Raw genomic sequence first — 22,870 nt, 5'->3', positions numbered from 1 at the left:
TCAGGTTCCGTATAAAGTCTGATAAAATGGTCGCCGCGCGCCTAGGCAGTAAGTGCGAGGGAAAGCTTGCGAGGGTCAACGCGGCTCAATCTCGCATGTGCCAGCGAGGAACGCATACCATAAGCGCGCCTCTCCTGTTACGCGCGAGGCATGGGGGTGAGGCGTGGAAGGGGGAGGGGGGCGTTATTTTCCCTGGTGTGTGCCGCTCACGGTGCGGCCATGCGGGCGTCGTGTCTTGAAAGCGACCAGCGACGTGGCCAAAGTGCGCGCCCGCGCGGCCCTATAGTCTTCAAAGCGATCTGCCATGTTTGAAGCGTGCGCGTAGTGTCGGTAATTTCGAATGCGCTGTTCTTTCGACGTTTCGTTCGCGTTGGAGCAAAAGATGTACGATTCAATCGCTGCTGCTGCCACAATTCCTCACTCCAGCATTCTGACAGCGAGCTTCCGCGCTCATAGAGCAAGATGTGTTCATGTTAACTTGTGCGTGCGTGACACTGTGCATATTAATTTAGTTAAAACACGTTGGGGGCCTAGTTGGTTTGAATGCATGATAAAATGTGCAAGCGTGACTGAAGATGGACCTTAGGAAGAAACAGGCACACAGAGACAGGGCTGCTTCTGTGCGTGTTTCTACGTCCTCGTTCTGTCGCGTTGTCTCGGTGTGTGTTTTTGGCGCGTCCTCATTCAGTGGCTCTTATACAATATATAATTGTTAATTTAGTTAGTAAGCTAATATTTACTAGTTTATACGGCTGTTGAAACTACTATCCTTACTTCGTATGACTATCTACTAATTTGCTATCGCTATCCGCGCTTCTCCTGTCAGGCGAAACTGCGACATTTGGTCGAAATTTAAAAAGCATATTTTCACTTAATTCAGCTTGTTTAGTAAACTTCTTCAATAAATATACGCAGTAACAGTACCAAGGAGCGCACTGATCTAAACACCCTTCTTGATTGACGCCAGCTATCGGCCAATAGAAGCCGCGATAGGAATCTGCTTTATTACCAAATGAAGCGTCCAGAAAAGAATGAAGAGAAGGCTTCTATCGGAAAGAGCGTTTGAGAGAAAAGTGAATTAGCGCTCCGTTTGCGATCTCCACGCATCGGGTACGACTGCATAAGTTGGCTGAGATGCATGCTCGCAACAGCGTATGCTATCCGCGGACTATGTTGTTTCAGAATCCCTATAACTAAATATAGAAAAAAGATCATTCATGACTAGCTTCATTGTTATGTCCACCGAATGGCAAAGTAACACTTCTACGCTTAACGTGCTAGCGGCTACTTGCCGCTATTGAAGAGGTATATGCCTGCACTTAACAGTTGTGCTGGGTGAAATTTGCAAGTACGCAAATACTAAGTTATCCCCTAAGCACTTTAGAGTTTGCTTACGCTAAGTTAAAGCACGAAAATAGTGGAGTGTACAAAGAACGCAAAAGGTGCACACGAGAACCCCGAATGCGTATAAAAGAACGCAAGTGGCGCGTGGCGCTCTGCGTGCACAAAGGCGCCCTTGTTCACCCGGACCCGTGCGCAGTATCTAATTCTCGCTATGGTCTGAGTACGTTGGACGCATCATAGTCTGGTGAGTTCACGCGCTGAAAGAGAGGTAGCACATCTTCGTAAGGAAACAGCTGTTTATTTCCTAGCAATACAGGAGCTGGCCGGTCGGCTACGCGCAACAGAATGTTGAGGCTTCAGAATGCGCACGACAGCGGGCATCGGCCAGAGGGAAGCCGCTACCTGCTATGGAGTAACGCGATGCGCCGCCTGTGCCGTTCGGCCGTGTTCCACTCCAGCAGGCGTGAAGTGGGTAGTGCGTCTTCTTGGACAGCTTAGCAACGTAGGTAGCAGGACGGTGTTTGGTTCGTTTCGAACTTTCCACTCCTTGAAGGATATATATATATATATATATATATATATATATATATATATATATATATATATATATATTGAAATGGGGTTTATTGCAGCTCGTTCGAGCGATCGCAGGTAGCTCTAGATAACGAGTCCTAGCGCTTCGCGTCAACAGCCCGAGCTCGGGTCTCGCGCCGCAGCGGTGGCAGTCCGCACTGTGCCCCATGCATATTGCCCCCTACAATATTATATATATATATATATATATATATATATATATATATATATATATATATATATATATATATATATATATATATATATATATATGCACTGAACAGTTCCGAGGGTAACGTCTCTTCTTAACCGAGGAGGCAGGCGACGCAGAGCAGGAACAGCTGGTTGCCCGAACGGCACTGGTTGCACAGCAGGCATGGAAGAGATGATCTGGCTGGCCTTGTTCTTGTGCTCTTCTTCTTCGTTCCAATATTATATATATATATATATATAACAGATACGAAAGGCACGGACAAGAGGAAAGAAGGGAAGACGAAGAGGACGAAGCGTTGGAGAAGCCGAGCTGCGCTACTATCACGCTACGATCATCATCCATCGCCTGTAAATAAAACCATTTCTTCGCAACTCTTCGTAACAGTTGTGGTGGAAGGTGCGGGGTAATTGACACCCGAAGACGGAGGCTGAACCAAAAATTCTTCGACGGAGCAGTCGCATTGCTGGACTCCCACCGTATCTACCGGAGCTGAATATGTCCCACGACGCAGACGAACAACGGCCCATTCCAACAGCTGCGCCGACAAGTTCCGTTCTGCAACTGAGAGATGCGCGTCCCTTCGCCGGAAGATCGGACGAAGACGTCGAGGAATGGCTCATCTGTTATAACCGGATGAGTGCCGCCAACAAGTGGACCAGCGCTTCTCAGCTTTCGAACGTCGTGTTCTTCCTAACGAATACTGCGTTGCTGTGGTTCGACAATAACGAGGAAACGTTCACAACATGGGGAAGATTTGTTTCTGAAATCAAAGAGAGATTCGGCGACTCCGCGACGAAAAAGAAAAGGGCGGAACAGACGCTACTGCAACGTGCGCAAGTGCCAGGCGAAACCTGCACGACCTATATTGAGGCGGTAATAAAACTGTAGGATGGTGGACTCTGGAATGTCTGAGGAAGATGAAGTCGGGCACATCCTGAAAGGAATTGCCGAAGACGTCTATAATTTCCTCATCGCAAAGGACAACCTGGCTTCCGTCACTGACATCATTCGGCATTGTCGTACTTTCGAGCAGCTGAAAACGAGGCGCATCACGCCGAAGTTTGGCAGGCTAGCCAATGTGACAACAGTTGCAAGCGTGGACAGCAACCAGCCCCTCGATCTTGCATCAACAATCAGACAAATAGTTCGGGAAGAGCTCAGCCTGCACGCACAAGCGACACATTCAGGCACTCACAGCTTCCGCCTACCACCAGATTTCGAGTCAAACGTGGCATCCATCGCCCCATATTCTGTGGCGAGGGGCACCGAGGATTATGAACTCGCGCCCCGACAGCAGCCACGTCTCTACGACAGAGGCGCTACTTATGACGCTCGGCCACAACGAGAGCAGCCGCGTTTTTACCCCCGAGGTCCTGTGACTTCGGTCAGGCCGCGACAAGAAGGGCACCGACCCTACTACCACGACGTGACTTATGAACGATATGACGGATTTCAGCGAGGCGCAGAGACACGTTATCCACATGACAACGAACTTTGTCACCGCCCGCAGCAGCCTAGCATCCGTTTCGAGGAAGATGCTGTGAACCGCGACCCTCCCGTGTGCTACAACTGCGGTTCCACAGGCCATATAGCACGGTATTGTCGCCAAGGCAGTCAATCACGAAGGACACCACCAATGTTCTCGCCACCCAGAACCCGTACTTCATATGACTTGCGGACGACCGATTCCCTTCCAATGGACCACTTCCCACACGAGACCAGACGCAGCGATTCGCCAACTTCTGAGCGGAGTTTGACGCCGTCAAATAATCGTCCCCGTCGCTCTCCGTCCCCTCGGCGCCGTTCTTCGTCACCGCCGCCGGGAAACTAGCATCCGCGGCCAATGGAGGTGAGGTCGCCGGACGGTCTTTGCCAGAAATTCCTCTGCCTGTTGTGATGCTCAAAAACGAAGTGAATGTCTCGATTGACGGAATACCGACCATGGCGTTAGTTGATACTGGGGCGACTGTGTCTGTGATGAGCCTCGCTTTCAAGAACCGTCTAGGCCACAAAGTTATGTTTTCGTGGAACGACGGTATTACTTTTCGTGGAGTGGGCGGCGAGTGGCTTCATCCCCTTGGTGTTTGTGCTGTGAGCGTTTTGTTGGCTGGGAAAGTTTTTGTGTCGGAATTCCTTGTTCTTGCTCGTTGTTCGCACGATGTTATTCTTGGTATTGATTTTCTTGAACAGTGCGGCGCTTCTGTGGACTCTGGTTGTGGCGAAATATCATTGAACAAGTTAATTATATCAACAGATTCCGAACAAAGCTCGCGTGGCGAACACAGGAACACAGACACAGTCAGTGTTCTTGATGAAGTGATTGCACCATCGTGGTGCCTGACGCCCGTTCGTGTTTCTGCAACTACTGTTGACGCTGATTGTGTTGATCTTGTAGTTAGGCCTCTCCGCATAAACTGCGCTAAAAAAGATACTTGTGCCCTGCTCTGTCGTGTGCATGACGAAAGGAGTCGCCACATTGTGGGCGCTGAACTGTTCCGCCACGCCGGTTGTCCTTCCTCGCGGTATGAAAATCGCTCTCTTCGATGAAGCCGCATGTAACTCAATGGCGGCCCTAACTACGGACGTCTCTACAGCTTGCTCTCCTTGTGCTAATAGCCATTTTGAAGAGCTAATGCTTGGCATGATCAGCAAGGCTCTCGGTACGTCGGAACGGCAAGCACTGGTACATGTCCTTGCCAGGCATGAGGCTGCATTCGACTTCACGCATGGAGATGCACGCCTTCATTTACCGTCGTCCCGCGCTCGTCACAGAATAGATACCGGCTCCGCACACCCCATCCGCCAGAAGCCCTACCGAGTGTGATCCTCCGAGCGCAAAGTTATTGCACAACAAGTCAAGGATATGATGGACAAAGGTGTCGTTCAAGAGTCGTCTAGTCCATGGGCAGCCCCAGTAATCCTTGTCAGAAAAAAAGATGGCTCGTGGAGATTCTGCGTGGATTACAGACATCTAAACACGGTGACGAAGAAGGATGTCTATCCACTACCGCGAATAGATGACGTCATTGATTGCTTACACGCTGCTTCTTACTTCTCAACACTTGATTTGCGAACGGGGTATTGGCAAATACCTATGGACCCTGCCGACAAGGAAAAGACCGCTTTCGTGACTCCAGATGGCCTATTCGAATTTAATGTTATGCGTTTTGGCCTTGGCAATGCTCCTGCCACCTTCGAAAGATTCATGGACACAGTACTACGTGGTCTGAAGTGGGAAATATGCATGTGTTACCTCGATGATGTTGTAATCTTTGGCCGCACGTTTGAAGAACATAATGAACGCCTCAGCCTTGTTCTCGACTGCATCGAGAAAGCTGGACTGGTTCTAAACTCACAGAAATGTCGCTTTGGCGAACGTCAAACACTGGTCCTGGGACACTTAGTTGACAAGGATGGCATCAGACCCGATCCTCGTAAGATTGAAGCGGTGAGCTCCTTCAAGCCACCACAATCAGCACGAGAACTTCGCTCATTCATTGGCCTATGTTCATATTTTCGTCGTTTTGTTCCCAGGTTTGCCGACATCGTTTACCCGTTGACATGTATTTTGCGACAAAATGCATCCTTCAATTGGACACCAGAGTGTGACGCATCATTTTCTCAACTGAAGTTTATACTAACGTCAGCACCGCTCTTGCGTCACTTCGATCCGTCTTGCCCAACTGAAGTTCACACTAATGCTAGTGGAATTGGGATAGGAGCGGTGCTTGTACAACGTCACAGTGGCGCAGAACATGTAGTAGCATATGCCAGCCGTTGCCTGAGCAAATCTGAACGGAATTATACGGTTACGGAACAGGAATGCCTGGCAGCTGTTTTCGCCATACGGAAGTTTCGGTGTTATCTTTACGGTAGGCCATTCAAGATTATCACCGACCATCATTCTTTATGCTGGCTGGTCGGTTTGCGTGATCCCTCTGGTCGCCTCGCACGTTGGGCACTGCGCCTCCAGGAATACGACTTTGTGGTGTCGTACAAGAGTGGCCGTCGTCACGCTGACGCAGACTGCCTCTCTCGGATTCCTCTTGCGGCTACCGACTGCGATGCTGAGAATTTTGACGACGGTCTCGCTGCTGTTACTTCTACGTTCCCTGACGCGGCAGACTTTCAGCGAGAACAACGGAGTGATGTTACCCTCGATCCGCTTTTTGTCGCCGCCCGAACTTCTCAAGGCAGCGGTCGCTTTACCGTCCGTGATAAATTACTCTACAAAACTAATTATTCCGGGCATGGGGCGCGTTTTCTGCTTGTTGTCCCGGAGAGCCTTCGCTCCGACGTTCTACGCGCCATGCATGACGATGTGACATCCGGCCATTTCGGTTTCGTACGAACGCTACACCGCACGCAGGAGCGCTTTTACTGGCCCAAGATGTACGAAACAACCAAGCGCTATGTCGCTAGTTGTGAAACGTGCCAACGTCACAAGCGACCGACCACCGCAGCCCCGGGTCCCCTTCGGCCATTGACACCACCCAACACGCCATTCGAGCAAGTAGGCATTGACCTTTTGGGTCCATTCCAGTTATCTAGCAACAAGAACCGTTGGATAATTGTCTGCGTAGACCATCTTACACGCTATGCCGAAGCTGCAGCCATACCGTCTTCCACCGCTGCTTGCGTGGCGGTCTTCCTGTTGCGTTCAGTGGTCCTTTGTCATGGCCCACCACGTGTCATCATCAGCGACCGTGGTCGCCAGTTCACTGCTGATGCCATTGAAGAGCTACTTCGTTTGTGCACTTCCCAGTTCCGTCATTCCACGCCGTATCATCCACAGACCAATGGCCTCGTTGAAAGGACGAACAGAACGCTGACCAACATGCTTGCCATGTACGTCTCCTCCAATCATAAGAACTGGGACGACGTGCTGCCCTTCATCACTTACGCATACAACACGGCAAAACACGAAACCACGAACTATAGCCCATTTTATCTCCTCTATGCCAGGTTACCGCGAAGCCCTCTGGACACTTTCTTACCGTTCGTTCTGCACAGTGACGATTCTGTATCGAAGACTTTGTGTTTCGCCGAAGAAGCGCGTCGAATAGCTCGTCTTCGTACTCTGGCCTCGCAAAGTCGTTCAAAAGAGCGATACGACAACCGTCACGTACAAGTATCGTTGGAAAAAGGTGACTTGGTCCTTCTTTGGACACCGCAACGCAAGCGTGGATTGTGCCAAAAGTTATTGTCACAATATTCAGGCCCATTTGTAGTTGTGGACCGCCTGAGCGAACTCACATCATAGCTCGCCTGCTGTGCAACGGTCGGCGATCAAGCAGAACTCAGCTGACTCACATTGCTCGCCTGAAGCCTTTCTACCCTGCTTGTGCATCCTGACTCGTCCCACGGGCTTCGTCTGCTTGCGGGGAAATGTAACAGATACGAAAGGCACGGACAAGAGAAAAGAAGGGAAGACGAAGAGGACGAAGCGTTGGAGAGGCCGAGCTGCGCTACTATCACGCTACGATCATCATCCATCGCCTGTAAATAAAACCATTTCTTCAGAACTCTTCGTAACAATATATATATATATATATATACTCGCAAGTACTATCGGGTTTACCTAACACCTATAGTCTGCACACAGAAGCAATGCGGTGAAAACCGTACTAACGGTGCTGGCACATTTAAAATCACAGGAATATGGTGCGTATTTACAGACGAGGTAGCCTAGTTAAGCAACAAATACAGGCATAACTTGGGTCGGGAGCTCAAAAAAAAAAAAAAAGAAAAAAAAGAAAGGTATCTAGTTTGAACTGAAACTAGTTTTTTTCCTTCGAGTTCACTCCGTAGTGAAAATATCGTAACGTTCCAGTTCGATTCCTCTTCTAGCTAAATACTGTGTTCTTTTCTCGGTTTCCAATTTCGTTCAGCTTTGATACTTTGCGCAGTAGGCCTTGCAAAATGTAACAGCAATTACAAACCGCGAGATAGCACGCGAATAGCACACATGAGCGCGTCTCGAGCTTTGCTTGACAGCAAGATTCACGGGATAAAAAAAATCATGGTAGGCGACCTTAATGTTGCTTTAGGTAGCCCTTAGTGGCATTCACCCCTCGGCGTTGTTGTTCTTTAGGTTAAGCGAGCGAACGTCTTTCCCCTGCATGGTGCGATATGCGGGTAAGGAGTTAAATAGGGCGAGAAGGAATGGCAGTGCGCGCGACCGGGCGGGGCGTAGCCCCCTAGCGAGCAGCGCTCCAAGCTAGTGTTCCTGTATATGCTCCCGGAGGGAGCAGAGTTGCGCATACCTTTTCCGGCGCCGCTCGCACCGCTATTGGCCGAGCGCGAAAAATGACGTCAAATGATCCGCGCCGCTGCGAAGCCAACTTTACGGGCGCATCGCCAACTCATGCGAATTTGTCGTTTCCGTCAGTGCCATCGTCATTGCAATCAGCGGACCGTCGATCGTGCGTTGAGAGGAGCAGCTGCGGGTTTCAGGTACGGTATTCGACGATGTGAAGTCAAGGACCTTGGTGAAGTGATACGAAACACATCGTACTGGCACTTGTATTCCAGTATGACGGGGAGCGGCGCACCACACTGCACAAACCGCACGGAAGTCAGCCATAGGAGTAAATGCTTCAGCCAAGCAAACTAGCTGGAGACACACTGATACTATAGTGAGAGTGTTGTTGCTAACAAGTCTGGGCTTCTTGAGTTTGAATGCACCCTTCAGAGTTTAAAATTGAAATGAGTAATATGTACCTCTCTCGTCAACCGCAATTTCTGAAGAGCTAGGACATCGTTGCAGAAAGCACACTAGGGAACAAGGATAAAACGGGTGCTAAGTTGGCATATGCATTATTAGCTCTCGAGCTGTGATAATTGTAATATATTCCTTCTCCGAGTGAAGTTTTGAGAACAGTAAAATTGATTCTAGTCAATTTATTGTCTTGAAGTGCACAGGCTTATTTATTTTGTTAACTAATTGCTGCCATAGAAGCTAAGCCGCAACTGTATGTGTGTATGTGTGCTAGCTTGTGAGCATCATGTATCGGCCAGTGGAACAAAAACTTGTCGTTCATTTAAACACGCTAGGAATCTACGTTGTGCTTTGGTGAATGCTGTTTCCTGTGGGCGGGAGTGGAGTGAATGCACTGTTCAATGACGTAAAATTTCCTTGCCTCTGATGCGATAGGTCACAAAGCTTTGTAAACTGGCTTTTTGGCCAAAAGCTGCTTCAGTGATTTCATTGATTTGATACAGTGTCTTCAACTACTGGCTTTTTTCCGAGTGGTAAGAGTTCAAGAAAAATGTGTTGTCAGATTACAGTCTGCACTGTGTGAATAATTACTCTGCAAGTCTGCCATCTTGATGTGATTAATGCAATAAAAATAACCTACTCTTAATAGCTTGTTGCCTTTCCAGTTTCTTTGAATTCTACCCCCAAGGTTCCAAGAACCAGCACACTTGGCCTGCTGCCAGCAGCCGTTCCTGCATTCCCTTGTATGAAATAAATTTGATCTAGAAGCTCTTGCAACTTGAATCTTTTTGTACTTGCAGATTTGCTGCTACTATATAGCTGATTAGTCTGCGGTATGAATGAATCATAAAAGCAAGCTTTGCTTAAAATGTGCGCATGTGAACATTTGAAATGCGCTTAAATCTGTGTCTGCACCGCATGTATCGAAAACGTGCAGCTGTTAATTGTGAACGATGGTTAGTGATAAATGACGCTCTGTTAACGGTCACTGACATAACTGCAGGCACGATAGCTCTCTTGGCGACGGTTATTAATCGGCTGGTTTCGGCAGCCAAAATGCGCTAAGTGGCCACCTTACGTGTGTGAAGTTTTAAACACTCTTTAAAACATTTCTTGCTTTCTGACAGTGATAAGACAACTTCATATACATGCTGAAAATCATTGCACCGCGTTTTGTGGCAACGTACTGCGCGTTTGCGAGCGAACTTTGGAGCTGTTCGAGCCACGAGAGTATATTATTTTGGGGAATGGAAGGCGGTCCTACCCCCTATTTGTACGTTCATGTGTGTGTTTGTATATGCGTGTTTACAAAGGTACATACAAAGTTTCGGTTGGTTGGAAACCCACCCCCTACGACTGCACGAATGACTCGTTCGAGCGTAGCCTGTATTAAGAAGTGCCCTTTGCTAAGCGCCTGCGAACAATTGGCGCTTGTAGCTCGCGACCACTAGAGAAAAAGGCGGAACACCGCGCGGCATTTGGCTCCTGCGCGCACGAGGAGTGGCTTCGCTGCAGAGCTGGATCACGACGGCGGACCTATGCGCAACTCTGCTCCCTGCGGGAGCATATACAGGAACACTACTCCAAGCGCACCTTACGCGCCATCTACGGTGCTGACGTCAGTGGATGTAAGGTGCGCGCGCGCGCAGCTACTGCGAGCAAGCGAGCAGGTGAGCGCCGGGAGAGAAGCGAGAGAGCAGGGAGTGACGTCGCATCCGCTCTGCTAGGCAGATTTTAAGTCTATCCCAGACAACTGTTTTCCATCAATTAGCCGGTTAAATATCCCGCCACCTTCTTGCGTATGACGTCATTACTTCCGCTTTCTACTTTCGGGTTTCCATGAATTTCGCCAAAATCCTGCTTTGGTGACGGGTCTCTTAGAGTGTACAATTATGTGCTTTGGGGTGCGGTAAACAGTGATTTTAATATAATTCTGCTTATTTTAACACTTCAGTAACTAAACTTGTAACTAAATTTATCCTCCGGATATATCTATAATGACACCCATGAATATTGTGTTGTACTATTTTGTTTCAATTCTTTATTTAGTTTGAATTTCATTCCAGGTCGTCTTAGAAGCTGAACCGGAAGCGGTGCGCAAGAAACAAGAGCGTCACTCGATGCTCGTGCAACTAGAAAAGGAATAAAGAAATCGGGTAGGCTAAATCGGGGCGGCAACCACAGTGGGTAGGGTACATGAAACGCCTTGTGCGTGCTGGAGACGGTGTGTGGGCACTATGGTACAGAAATTACGTAACGAAGTTCCCGAATTCATTTGCACAATATGATTAGTTACAGCGCGCACTAAAAAGACGGACACAATAATAATACGGAGTAATAATAATGCAGATGTACCGAATCGCCAAGCTAACTAGCATACTACAGTTCATTTGTTCACGCAGTAAAAACACCACATGCCTAACGTATATTAGACCTAGTGGGCGTCTTCTGTCATTGCACTTTGCCAGTGCACTCGCTCGCTATTTTTAGTGGGCCGACTTTGACGCTATCCGAGCTAGCGTGAAATGTTTCGCTACATATTGTACGTTTATATTGTACCAAATGTTCATACGCTTTGTGTTTGGGGCACGATCTTCATCCGTATTACGTGCCGCCCGCCGTCGCCGCGCACATTCAGGCTTCTGTTCACTACAGTGTTCTTCGCAGGCGCGCTGTTCTACCGCAGTCATAACCTGCCGCGGCCTACCCATTGCATGGGGCGAAGGGAACTGAGATAAGTTTACGTGCTTTGCCTCCAGAGCGTGTGACGTAAAACCGCAATCCATACTAAACAATGTCTATCCCGGATTTACTTTTACAGAAAAGCTATATATGTCCAGCTCATTCGTTCGTCCGTCCGTCCGTCTGTCGCCTGTACAACGAAAACTCCTCCAGTCCGGCGCCATGCGCGAAAAAAAAAGAAAATAGGCCGCCGATTGGCTTCGCCATTAGTGACGTCATTGCTTTCCCTCACAGCCGAGCGCGCTCTCAGCATTTTTTCTCCGTCTCCGAAATGGGTAGGCCACGCGTCATGCGCGCTGCTGAGGAGCAGACAGCTAGCAATCAGCAACGCCGCGAGCACAACCGTGAACGAGCTCCTCGTCTGCGCCGTGCCGATGCTGCAGCCCGGGCACAAGAACCGGCTCCTACAGTCGTGCGCAAGCAGCATCTAAGTACCGACGATCCGGCCGCCTACCAAGCCATCGTTTAATGAACCGCCGGGATGGACCCAGCGATAAACACCTGCGCCGCACGTTTCAGCTTCGCTGGTTAACCATCAGTACGGAGTGCTTTGGCGGTGATTTTTTCTACCTAGGCACACAAACCGCCAGAACTTAGCGTTTAACAGCTCCGCTGTAAAAAAAGCTTGAAGTGCATGACACCTATCGTATCGCACCATCTCACAAGGCGGAACGGGCTTCAGAAGGTAACGACTATAGAAGCTAGCCGATGTCAGCAAATACTCAAGCTCCTACGTCGCAATCGGTCGAATCCAGACTAAGATGGCCGCGAGCGCTCATCGTCTTTATATCCTCTGCTCGCCAGAGAATTACATTATTTCTGCTATCCAGAAACTCGTCCTGCCAGGTTTTGGCAGCCTGCGGTTAGCAAGGCCCGTCAAGGTCGGGAAAAACGAGCGCCCGACCTAAGTGCGCCGCACGTTGGGCTACGGAACTTGATAAAAAATGTGGGCAGTTTGCACTAGTTGTGCAAGCCTGTGTCACGGTGGAGCTAGTTCCGGCTTTTGCTGAGTTTTGCGAGGTTATACATGGCTCCGGTAGATTCATACTAAGTTTTGCGAGGTTATGCGTGGCTTGGATAGGTTTGCACTAAGTATTGCTTGGTTTTGCCAAGTTCAGCGACGTTATGCACGGCTTGGCTACTCGGGATATTTGGCTCGGCGACGGCGTTTGTCGGCGGCGGCCTCGGCGCGGTGTGCAGGATCGGCTCTCCTTCGTCGATCGTAGTCCCGCTGAGCCACGCGCCGAGCTTCCTTGTAGACTCAGGGCTTTCTAGCACATCCCTGACGTCACGGCTAAGCGAACACTCGCTTGTCCTCGGCGGGGGAAAGGGAAGCGCCCGCATGACGCGGCGAGACTGCGCCGTATACGCACATGTGGGAAGCGAGGAGGTTGCGTAGCTCGGCGATGCACAGCTGGACCAAGTTTTCTGCAGGCACGAAACGGACTTACGAAAAGCTTAACAGCTCCGCTTATATAACGAGGTCAGGCTGCGCGCTGTGGCAGCTTGCTGGTAGTGCAAAATCAAAGAGGCCCTGTGTAAGGCACAATTGTCGAATTGGCAAATGTTTCGGGTCGTAACCTTGAAGGATGCTCGTTTTATCCGCGTGGCTTTTTAAGCCATGCTAGCCATTTTTCAGTGGCTTAGTAAAAACATCTGATAACCTTTCGTCAGCTTTCAATCTCTCTACCTCGCTAGAGAAAAATCTTTACTTAGCGGTTATCTCTCAGGAGAGCGGGATTTCTTATTGACAAAGACGCTTTACTGATTTACGCCAATGCGCGAAATATAATATATATACTTGGCCGTAATAGTAGTGTGACTAGTTCCAAATAAAACCGAATGGCACTACATTGATTTTATCCCTTTTCAGGCAATTTGTGCTACCTCAAGGCTTGGGGCAAATAAATTGGGCAGTGCATTTAGGCCCTTGAAGAAGAATGCAGTGAAAAATTGAAAGTGGGAAGCAGTGCCAAAATGCCAGTATTTGCATCTTATTGGGGCACTAGCTCCCTGCGTGAAGCAGCACACACGTAAATGGCAAAATGAAGCTTCAGCTAGCCTAACGAGACTCCAACGTGATTAACAGTTACCCGGAAGAAAACTTTTTTGCGTCACAGCCAGTCGCCAAAATACGCCCACTGCACAGGGAAAAAAAAAAAGAAACATCGGGTATCATTCGAACCAGATTGATGGTAGCTACATGAAGCGATCCACACTTCAGTCTTGGCGTGATGATAAAATCAGAGGTTATGACTCATTTTTAAATTTCTTTATAGCCGAATCACGGCTCCAAATTAGTCACCAGCCGTACTCATGGGGAGGCAACATATTGGCCTAGTCGTAACATAGCTTGCACCAGAATTTTTAAATGGCGACAGCTCAAGAGATAAAAAGCAAACATATTAAGTGCGTCGGCTAACAAGTTAGTTGATATACCATGACTGCCGCAAACACGCGATCACTTTACACTAATTGACGGGAGTGCAAATTTTTGGAGCTGAATGGAATATACTTAAAATATTAGCAGAAACGAATCAATTACTTCTCAAACAATGAGCAGTCGTTATCGCGATCATTATACAACAATTTTCACGTAATTATGTATACACAACGTTAGTATCTGTGATTACAATGCAAATTATACAGCGTTGATAATTAAAACCTGAAAATGCTGTACGTTCAGGTACTCAGGGCTCCTGAATGAGGGTGATCGATCGCTGTTTAGCGGGAAGCAACTGTTTCCCTGCGCTACGTATTGCCTACGGCACTTCGTAGAGGTGCGGAAGAAAAATCAACGCAGGATTTGAGCAAATTCCATCCTTGAGCCCTCGTGCCGTAGTTGGGGCCAAGCAGAAATAGCACCTGTCAATATGTTTCTCTGCAAGTGGACCGGAGCGTTGTTCGCTGATTTTGCAGGTTAATCGTCGCCCAATTCATGCGTTGAGAGCTTAGCTACACGGGTGTATATCACGGGGGTGCGTCTAGTGCGTCCGAAATGCAGAAACTGAATTGTTAACAGCGTCGTCACGCTGGCGAGTGCGCAGTTGCAGTAGCTGAAAACGATGTCCCGGTCCAGCGTGTAAAGCTCAAGAACCAACGGGCGCTGGCCTGCCTGTGTGATTAGATTTCTACCTTTAGTCCTAGTCTGATAGAGCTCAGTGGGATGCCGCTTGGCCATATCTCACGTGATCTAAATACAATCGTAAGCACCTGCCCCATCACATGTTTTGAGTCTCCTGCGGCCGCCGTTATTCAATTTATCGCATTTCTGCTACAATTTTGCACTTGACGGACGTTAGTTGAGGGTCTGGAAAGTTATTGGGGAAATAGTGGTAGGTACTAATCGTGACGATTAAATTCGTATACATAATCGAATTTGAGATTATTAGATTGGTTATTTGAGCTGTCTCGAATATTCGCACACCTCTACAAGCGGCAAAGTTTTCGACGTCGAAAGAGAATAGGACACTCACCTCTTCCTTTCTAGCCCCGACGACGGTGCCTCCTCGTTAGAAGAGCGCGCGACCACCTTGTCTCTGTTGAGAAGAACCCAGCGGAGTAGACTTTCTGTGGGCGCCAGTTTACCGGTTATCCAGTTTACCCGCACTGCCTCCGTGTATCCGATATTCAGATTCAGCATGGATTCCCACGGGATCGGAGTGAGCAGGTACCTCTTTAAAGCGGCGCCGTCGATGTACTCGAACTCTTCCCTTTCACCTCGTACGGAGTAGTGACCGACCTCGCAGAGCACGTCGTACCTGGGACAGTCGCCGCTCGGCGACGAAACGGCATCTCGCACGTTTAAGGCCGCAACGTTTTCGCCGGCGGGCACAACACACCACTCGTGGCAACGGGCGTCCACCCCCGAGCGTTCGCAAGCACCATCCATTACTACGCCAGCTTCCCTGACCTGTGTCTCGCCAGCCACTGTCTGCCGTGCAAGGCCACAGCCTCCTATGTCATTTCAAAGGTATGCGCAAACTGGTAGCGAAGCTTCCATGGAAGCCCGCAAGTCAAGAAAATGGGGCTCGTTGTAACAGCCGCCACCTACGTATCGCGGGGACAACTAACAGCAAGCAAAAGATGAAAAATAAAAAACAAGGTTACGTCACAACCGGATATCACAGGAACATCATGATCTTACGCTGCTCGGTGCGAATGCTTGAATTCTTTTAGCGTGGGGTATTACGACCGCTACGACAGCAGTTATTTTTCTATTGTAGCCGAGACGAGTGTGCGACTTACCTCAGCTGAAACGCCAGCGTGTCCTTTAACTATTAGGAGTGGCATATGTGTTAATGTGAACGTAATTAGGCTGTTATTGACAGCAGTTGCTCCAGTAGCTTCCTTAGGAAGGTGAGTGAATAGGATGCAAATAAATGAGACTGCCAGAGAGCTTTCAATATCAACTTCAATTTTATTCGTCTTTAATAAGGCAACCAATATAACTGGCGAAACAAAACATGTTTCAATGATGAAAAGTACTATGTCCAGCACATAGTCTAATGCATAGTAACCTATGCGCATACTTTTCACAGTCATTCGTAATTCCTTGCGAAACCATGTGTTCATATCCAACAATTATCAGACAACATTTCCCCACACTATTATTTTGAAAACATTCCACTTACTAATTTTGCTACCCATCGTACACTCAGAGCATGTGTTACGGAGGGTCAACAAACACAGCCCGACGTCTCTTCGCGGGGCGTCCCGCATTTATCATCACGACGAGAAAAGCGCGTCGGATGCCGCCAGCGTGAACTTGCACCATAAAGGAAAAAAAAAACCTGCACTCACACCTTTCGCCAACGAATGCAGTGCAACTAGGTCACGCAACGTTTGAAGTGAAGCGCACGCCACTTGTTGAAGAAACACGCAAGGAAAAAAAAAACCTCTCACGAAACCGCCGCGTTCAAGTGAGTAACGCCATTCCTCACGACGTAATAGCTGGCTCATAGAGAAATACAACAAGAGGCGACACTCGGTGAAAAGTGGCAACTGGAAATACGTCACGCTAGTCCGACCGTTTGCTGCCGCGAGAATAAAAAAAAAAGAGAATGTGAAATGAGGTTAACAGACATTGTTTTATTTTTTTATTATTTCCGGGCAAGAGTAAAACTACCTGCGTATAAATTAAATTAAACTTTGCGGCTTAGATCCGTTGCCTAGTGAATGGCGAATCGGCGGAGGACGAGCCCGCTGCGTGCGTTATTGCCAGTTATTGCTCCGAAGCCAAAGATACCGGCCGCGGATCTCAGCGTTGGCGTGTTCGGTCACGCGTATGCACGTTTTTCTATTTTTGTATTCAGCCTGGTTCGTTGGGCTCCCGGCGAATTCTAGCGTTCCTTCTGAACTTCGACATGGCACCACAGCAATATTGGACTACGGCAACGTGAGAAATATTGTTGGACAGTCTGCGAAGCATTTCAAGCAATTAGGCTCACGGCACGGCACCTAGGCTAAACTTGTGATGCAGTCAACGAAAAAGAGGGCGGACGTCGTGGCGCATTGACTTGAATTAATGAATTGTACTCCGAGTTGTTTGCGGCGCTTTCTATGAGCTCCAATATTATTAGAGCGCAGCTCTTTGGCGTCCGTTCCTGGGTTTCGCGTCGTCGTCGGCGTTGTCGTCGGCCTCGTAACCAGCTCCGCCCCCCTTTCATCCCCCCAGCGCTAGCAGCGACCGACTGATACCGCTGGATGCCGCTGACGCCGCTAGAGAGTCAAGATAACGTGACTGCATAGAACACCGTCGCCGCCATGCAGAAAGAGGAGGAAAGGGTCCCCCCCCCCTGTTCTTGTGTGGCGGATAGGGTGCTCTTCAGTTGCCGACGCGCCGGTTATTTCACGTAGGCCCCGGCACGTCGACGAATACGTGACCACCTTCCCACGGCTAGACCTGGTTCTTAGCGCTGCGGAAGCGAGGGTATCATATTGTTTGTGTCGGCATCGGCGGCGTTGTCCCTGAAACCAACTCCGCAGCTGGGGTTGACTCACTATCGGCGTCAGCGGCATCAGTCAGTCGCTGCTATCTCTTCCCTCCTCCCTTTATCGTGTTGTCCGCTTGCTGCGCGCGCTTCTGCCCCCATCGTTTGCCGCTGGGTGTACACGCCGCCCCCCTCCCCCCTCTTCCTGCGAGTCTCCGGTTGTCAAAGCGCCGGCTCGAACTTAATTCCTTTCTTCGCTCCTCCTCCAATGCAACCCCTGTGCGGTGGCAATCAGAGAGCCAGATCGGTGGCGGCGGATCTGTATATGTGCACCGCCCGAGCCGAAATTGCCGCTGCCGTTCGCCCTGTGCGGTGGCAATCAGAGAGCCAGATCGGTGGCGGCGGATCTGTATATGTGCACCGCCCGAGCCGAAATTGCCGCTGCCGTTCGCCACTGCGAAATTATCTGCCAGTTCTTTCTGAGCCATGAGCGAGACGACCGATGGAAGTCCTCCGTCTGCTGCTGCTGCTGCTGCTGCTAAACGAGCTGCCAGAGCAGAGGCCCAGCGCCGTCGCCGTCAGAATCCAGAGGTGCGTGCCGCCGAAGCACAAGCTTACCGTCGCCGCCGTCGAGATGATCCAGGAGTACGGGAAATATAAAAAAAAAATTCTGTGATAGCGCATACATGTGTTGCTCGATTTCTTTGCCTCAATCTATCGAAAAGGTGAAACAGCTTATTTGCTGCGCTCAAATTTCGCATTAGGAAGTAACGTAATCGTCGGTATTTTTTGTTTCGGTAGTTTTTGGGCACGCTAGTCGCACAACGTGCTTTGACGCAGTCTTGCGTGTACTCAGTTATACTGCGACAAATTTTGGCGCTTTCTCTCACCGCCAACATAATTCTAATTTCCTTACTTTTTGGGGTACCTTTCGTGCGCAGAGGGCGCGCCTGGCGCTGTGACGCGGTTAGCGAAAATCAGCTCGGCTGTGGTGCGCAGTTTCACGCTTTAATGCACTGACATGTTTATGGCGTTTTCCCTGACGCCCAGCATTGTTGAAAATTATTTTGCTACATTTTTTTTGTTACTTATGACGCACGCTCGCCGTTCCTGTCATTACGTAGCAAAACGCAGCTCGGCCGTGGTGACAAAGTTAGTTAGGCGCGCAGTAAATCTTACTGCGACAAGTTTCTGACTATATTCTTGCCCGCAACAATTTAAGCCTTCTTTCTGTACTCACGCTTGGCGAAAATGCGACGAGCAATTATCCAAGAAGGGGAGTGTGTTGCACGTGGAGAACGCGCAAGAGATAACGCCAAGGTGCTTAAACGCCAGGAACTAGGAACTCGAAAATTCTGCCTTCTGAACGGCACCTACGCATTTGCCTTGAGTGCGAGTAGGAGGAATTCTGCGAGCGTCCAGCATGGCCTGGTTGAGGCCCTGCTTCGTGGCCACCAATGTGTAATCATAGCGTATCATCGCGTCGGTTGTAGCCAAGTTCGCGAAACGCGCAGTAGCCCGTGTGTTCGTGCTATTAAAGTGCATGAAATAAGGCCCGGGAAGAGGGGAATGCTTGGAAATGGAATGTGTTCGTGGTATGTAGGGTATAGTTTGGGATGAGTACGGTTTTTTCTACGCCGTGTGTGTTAACACGAACTGCTTTTGTTTGCAATGCTACCCATTCAGCACTTTCGCACGCTTCGCCTCTACACGCATTATTTTTACATGTTAATGCCAAAATAACACTTGCTTGCAATTTCATTTTTTCAGCTGACGTCGTCTGGTGGAGCTTCTTACGGAAGCTATATACTGCTGCTTACCTGTGCCACAACGTTGGAATAATGCACAAAGAGGCCGCAACGAGCATTTATGTGGAATAAAACAATTTCCTCATTTCACAAGGCGTCTTGCGTCTTTATGAAATTGCACGTGGCACATATTCGATGGACGCTTGTAAAGATCGTTCGCAATCAATTTTCCTGATTAATAAAACGATTTCGCACAAATACCGCGCACAGTAGAGCTGTATACGCAAAAAAAAAAAAAAGCGGAGCAGGCGTGACGCGTACAATCTAGTATTCAAAACGCGCGCGTACAGAACCGAAACCGGAAGTGTGGGTCAGGTATTAACGCCGACGGCTTGGTGCACTGCAGTCAAATGGGCAGCTGGGCTCTATGGGATTGTCCGCTCTTTTTGTATTTCTGGGCCGAATCTTATAACTGTTCGGAAGGGGACCGGGTCACTTGGCCTCACGTGATTCGTCAAAGTTTTTCTTGCGTCAGTGGCCGTCAGAGACAGCGGGGCGGCAATGCAAATCATGTTCACTTCACGCATCTGTCAATCATTTCCAATGCGAACCCGTCTTTGGCTAAGAGCGGAAGCGGCGAAGGGATAGTCCGCTTTGGGTTCCGTTGCTGTGGCTTGGCTGTTGGCTTGCGACCCTGGCCGCGCGTGCCGGTCGCGCGACCCCGGAGACACGCGGGCGTCGCGCGCGCGTGCGTTGGTTGCTTCGGAGGCTATTACTTGCCTTCGTCGTTTGCTTGGTGTTGCTCTTTCGGTGTCGACCACGGCCGGATGTGCAATACGCGTTCGAAGAAATGACAGATAATGAGTTGCACCGCCCCTGCCGGCTTTCTAAGTAGACCTTTTGCAGGCTACTCTATCGATTGGAGGAGACTCGGGTACCAGTGTACCAGTGGTCATTCCACGCGGAGGACGGAATTGCGCGCTGCGGTTCATCGCTACCGGCCTGCAGCTCCCAGAAGTCGGTCTGAATCGAAGCATTCTTCGGAAGGGCCTAGATCTCTGCTGCCGACACTATCCACGAAGTTGCTCTCGCAAATACTGTGTTGGCCGGTAGAAGGGCTGGGTCAGCTTTCCCGTGACCTCCGCTTCCAAGCCATTGCCAATGAGATACTTGCATGGTGAGATCGAATTCCCAGTGCTATCGCCAGCGTTAACGGCTCGCAGGTCGCCGTTCAGCAATCAGAAGGGTTCAACCTAGGCTGGTCCAGCACTTTTTTCGTTCGGCTGATAAAACTATACAGTAAGGACGGGAAGATATTGTGGAGATCTTTTATTTGGCTGCCTTTTTTTCTCTAGTTCGGGAGTGCCGCACTTTGTTCCTCAATTTCACGGCATAGCACGCACCGTCAGCGCCACACTCTTTGATTTTACTTAGCGCAGGCAAGGCAGGGCCCGTATATCGTCATGTTAGATTTCAAGTTCCGTTGCTTCTATCACGCGACGCGCCGTGGGGCAGATTGCAGGGATAGCGGCAGCGCAGCGGCGAGTAAAGGCGTAAATATAGTCCGACGTAACGCGCGCTCGCGCTCGCGCACGCTCACGTTCGCGAAAACAACTCCTATAGCATAGAGAAAGGGATCGAACAAGAGCGAATACTCGGCGAAAATTGGAAACAGGAAACACGTCACGCTATAGTATTAACATCGACGAATTGGGGCCGCGAGCATCGAAAAAAAGAAGTATGTGAAATGAGATTAACAGTAATTGTTTAATTTTTTTATTCTTTCCCGGAAAAATTAAAAATATCTGCGTATAAATTAAATTAAACTTTGCGGCTTACTTCCGTTGCCTAGCGACAGGCGAACCGGTGAATGACGAGCCAGATGTTGGCGTCATTCGTCAGACGCACCGCCGAAGCGAGAGAGACCGGCCGCGCATCTGAGCGTTGGACTGTTCGGGCACCCGTGTGCCTGTTTTTCTATTTTGGGATTTAGCCTGGTTTGGTGGCCTCCCGGTGAATTATTGCGTTCATTCGGAACTTCGACATGGCAGCACTGCACTATTGGACTACGGCAAGGTGAGAAAGTTTGTTCGACAGTCTGCGACGCACTTCAAGCAATTAGGCTTACTGCCCGGCACATAGGCTAGACTTGTGACGCAGTTAACGAAAAACCGTGGCCGTCGTGGAGCAGTTAATTTAAATTAATGAATCGTACTGGGAGATGTTTGCGACGCTTTCTATGAGCCCCAATATTATTTTAACTAATTTCGGTAGTTTTTGGGCACGCAAGTCGCACAGGGTGCTGTGACGCAGTTTCGCGTGTACTGAATTTTACTGCGACAAGTTTTGGCGCTTTCTCTGACTGCCAACATTATTGAAACTAATTTCATTACTTTTTGGGCTACCTTTCGAGCGCAGTGCGCGCGCCTGGCGCTGTCACTCGGTTAGTGAAAATCAGCTCGGCCGTGGTGCGCGGTTTCGCGCTTTAATGCACTGACAAGTTCATGGCGCTTTTCTTTCTCTGACGCCCAACATTGTTGAAAATCATTTTCGATACTCTTATGTTATGAGGCCCGCTCGCCGCGCCTGTTGTGACGCAGCGAAAAGCAGCTCGGCCGTGGTGACAAAGTCAGTTTGGCGCGTACTGAATCTTACTGCGACAAGTTTGTGGCAATTTTATGTCCCCGCAACAATTTAAGCCTTCTTTCGGTACCCACGCTTGTCGAAAACGCGTAGAGCAATCGTCAGGAGTGATAACACGGGAGTGCGTTGCTTGCGCCTGCAGAACGCACAAGAGGTAAGCCAAGGAGCTCAAACGCCAGGAACTAGTAACTCGAAAATTCTGTCTTCAGAACGGCACCCACGCATTTTGTCTTGAGTGCGAGTAGAAGAAATTCTGCGAGCGTCCAGCATGCTCTGGTTGAGAGCCTGTATTGTGGCCACCTCTGTGCATTCGTAGCGTACTATCGCGTCGGTTGTAGCCAAGTTCGCGAAACGCGCCGTTGCCCGCGCATTCGTGCTATTAAAGTGCAGGAAATAAGTACTGGGAAGAGGCGAATGCTTGGGATTGGAATTTGTTTGTGGTATGTACGGTATTGCTTGGGATGAGTCTGGTATTTTCTACGTCGTGTGTGTAAATACGAACTGCTTTTGTTTGTAATGCCGCCCACTCACTACTTTCGCACGCTTCGCCTCTACAGGCATTATTCTTACATGTTAATACCAAAATAACGCTTGTATTTTTTTTTAGCTCACGTCGTCTGGTGGAGCTTCCTGCGGAAACTACTGCTGCTTACCTGGTGCCACAACGCTGGATGAATGCACAAAAAGCCCGCGACGAGCATTTACAAAGAATAAAATAAACGTTAATTTTGCCTCATTTCACAAGGTGTCTTGAGTCTTTATGACACTGCACGTGGCACATATTCAATGGAGCCTTGTGAAGATCGTTCGCAATCAATTTTACTTGATAAAATGATTTGCAAATAAATATTTAATAAATAAAAAATATAGACATTTGCTGCAAAAGCAAAAAAAAAAAAATGAAAAACTGAGCCGGCGTGGCGCGCACCAGCTAGTATTCAAAACGCGCGCG

At 49.1% G+C, this 22,870-nt stretch overlaps 1 protein-coding gene and 1 long non-coding RNA gene across 2 annotated transcripts in view; one reads left to right on the top strand and one right to left on the bottom strand.

Annotated features, from left to right (window-relative positions):
• Positions 1–15,537, bottom strand: part of LOC142584160 (decapping and exoribonuclease protein-like) — a 75,891-nt gene extending 60,354 nt beyond the window's left edge. Inside the window, exon 1 of the mRNA XM_075694329.1 lies at positions 15,071–15,537. Within this exon, the coding sequence (XP_075550444.1) occupies positions 15,071–15,486 (416 nt within the window). The 5' untranslated portion in view covers positions 15,487–15,537. The remainder of the gene's footprint in view (positions 1–15,070) is intronic.
• Positions 15,538–21,269: 5,732 nt separating this feature from the next.
• LOC142584159 (uncharacterized) lies at positions 21,270–22,662 on the top strand. The gene is made up of 2 exons (XR_012828714.1): positions 21,270–21,351; positions 22,526–22,662. It is a non-coding gene; the product is annotated as an uncharacterized LOC142584159 (long non-coding RNA).
• Positions 22,663–22,870: the final 208 nt, after the last annotated feature.

This window comes from Dermacentor variabilis, chromosome 6, assembly GCF_050947875.1.
Source record: "Dermacentor variabilis isolate Ectoservices chromosome 6, ASM5094787v1, whole genome shotgun sequence".
In the NCBI taxonomy this organism is placed as follows: domain Eukaryota; kingdom Metazoa; phylum Arthropoda; class Arachnida; order Ixodida; family Ixodidae; genus Dermacentor; species Dermacentor variabilis.
Note: the sequence above shows the minus strand (reverse complement) of the source record. Positions and strands in the feature narration are given on the sequence as shown.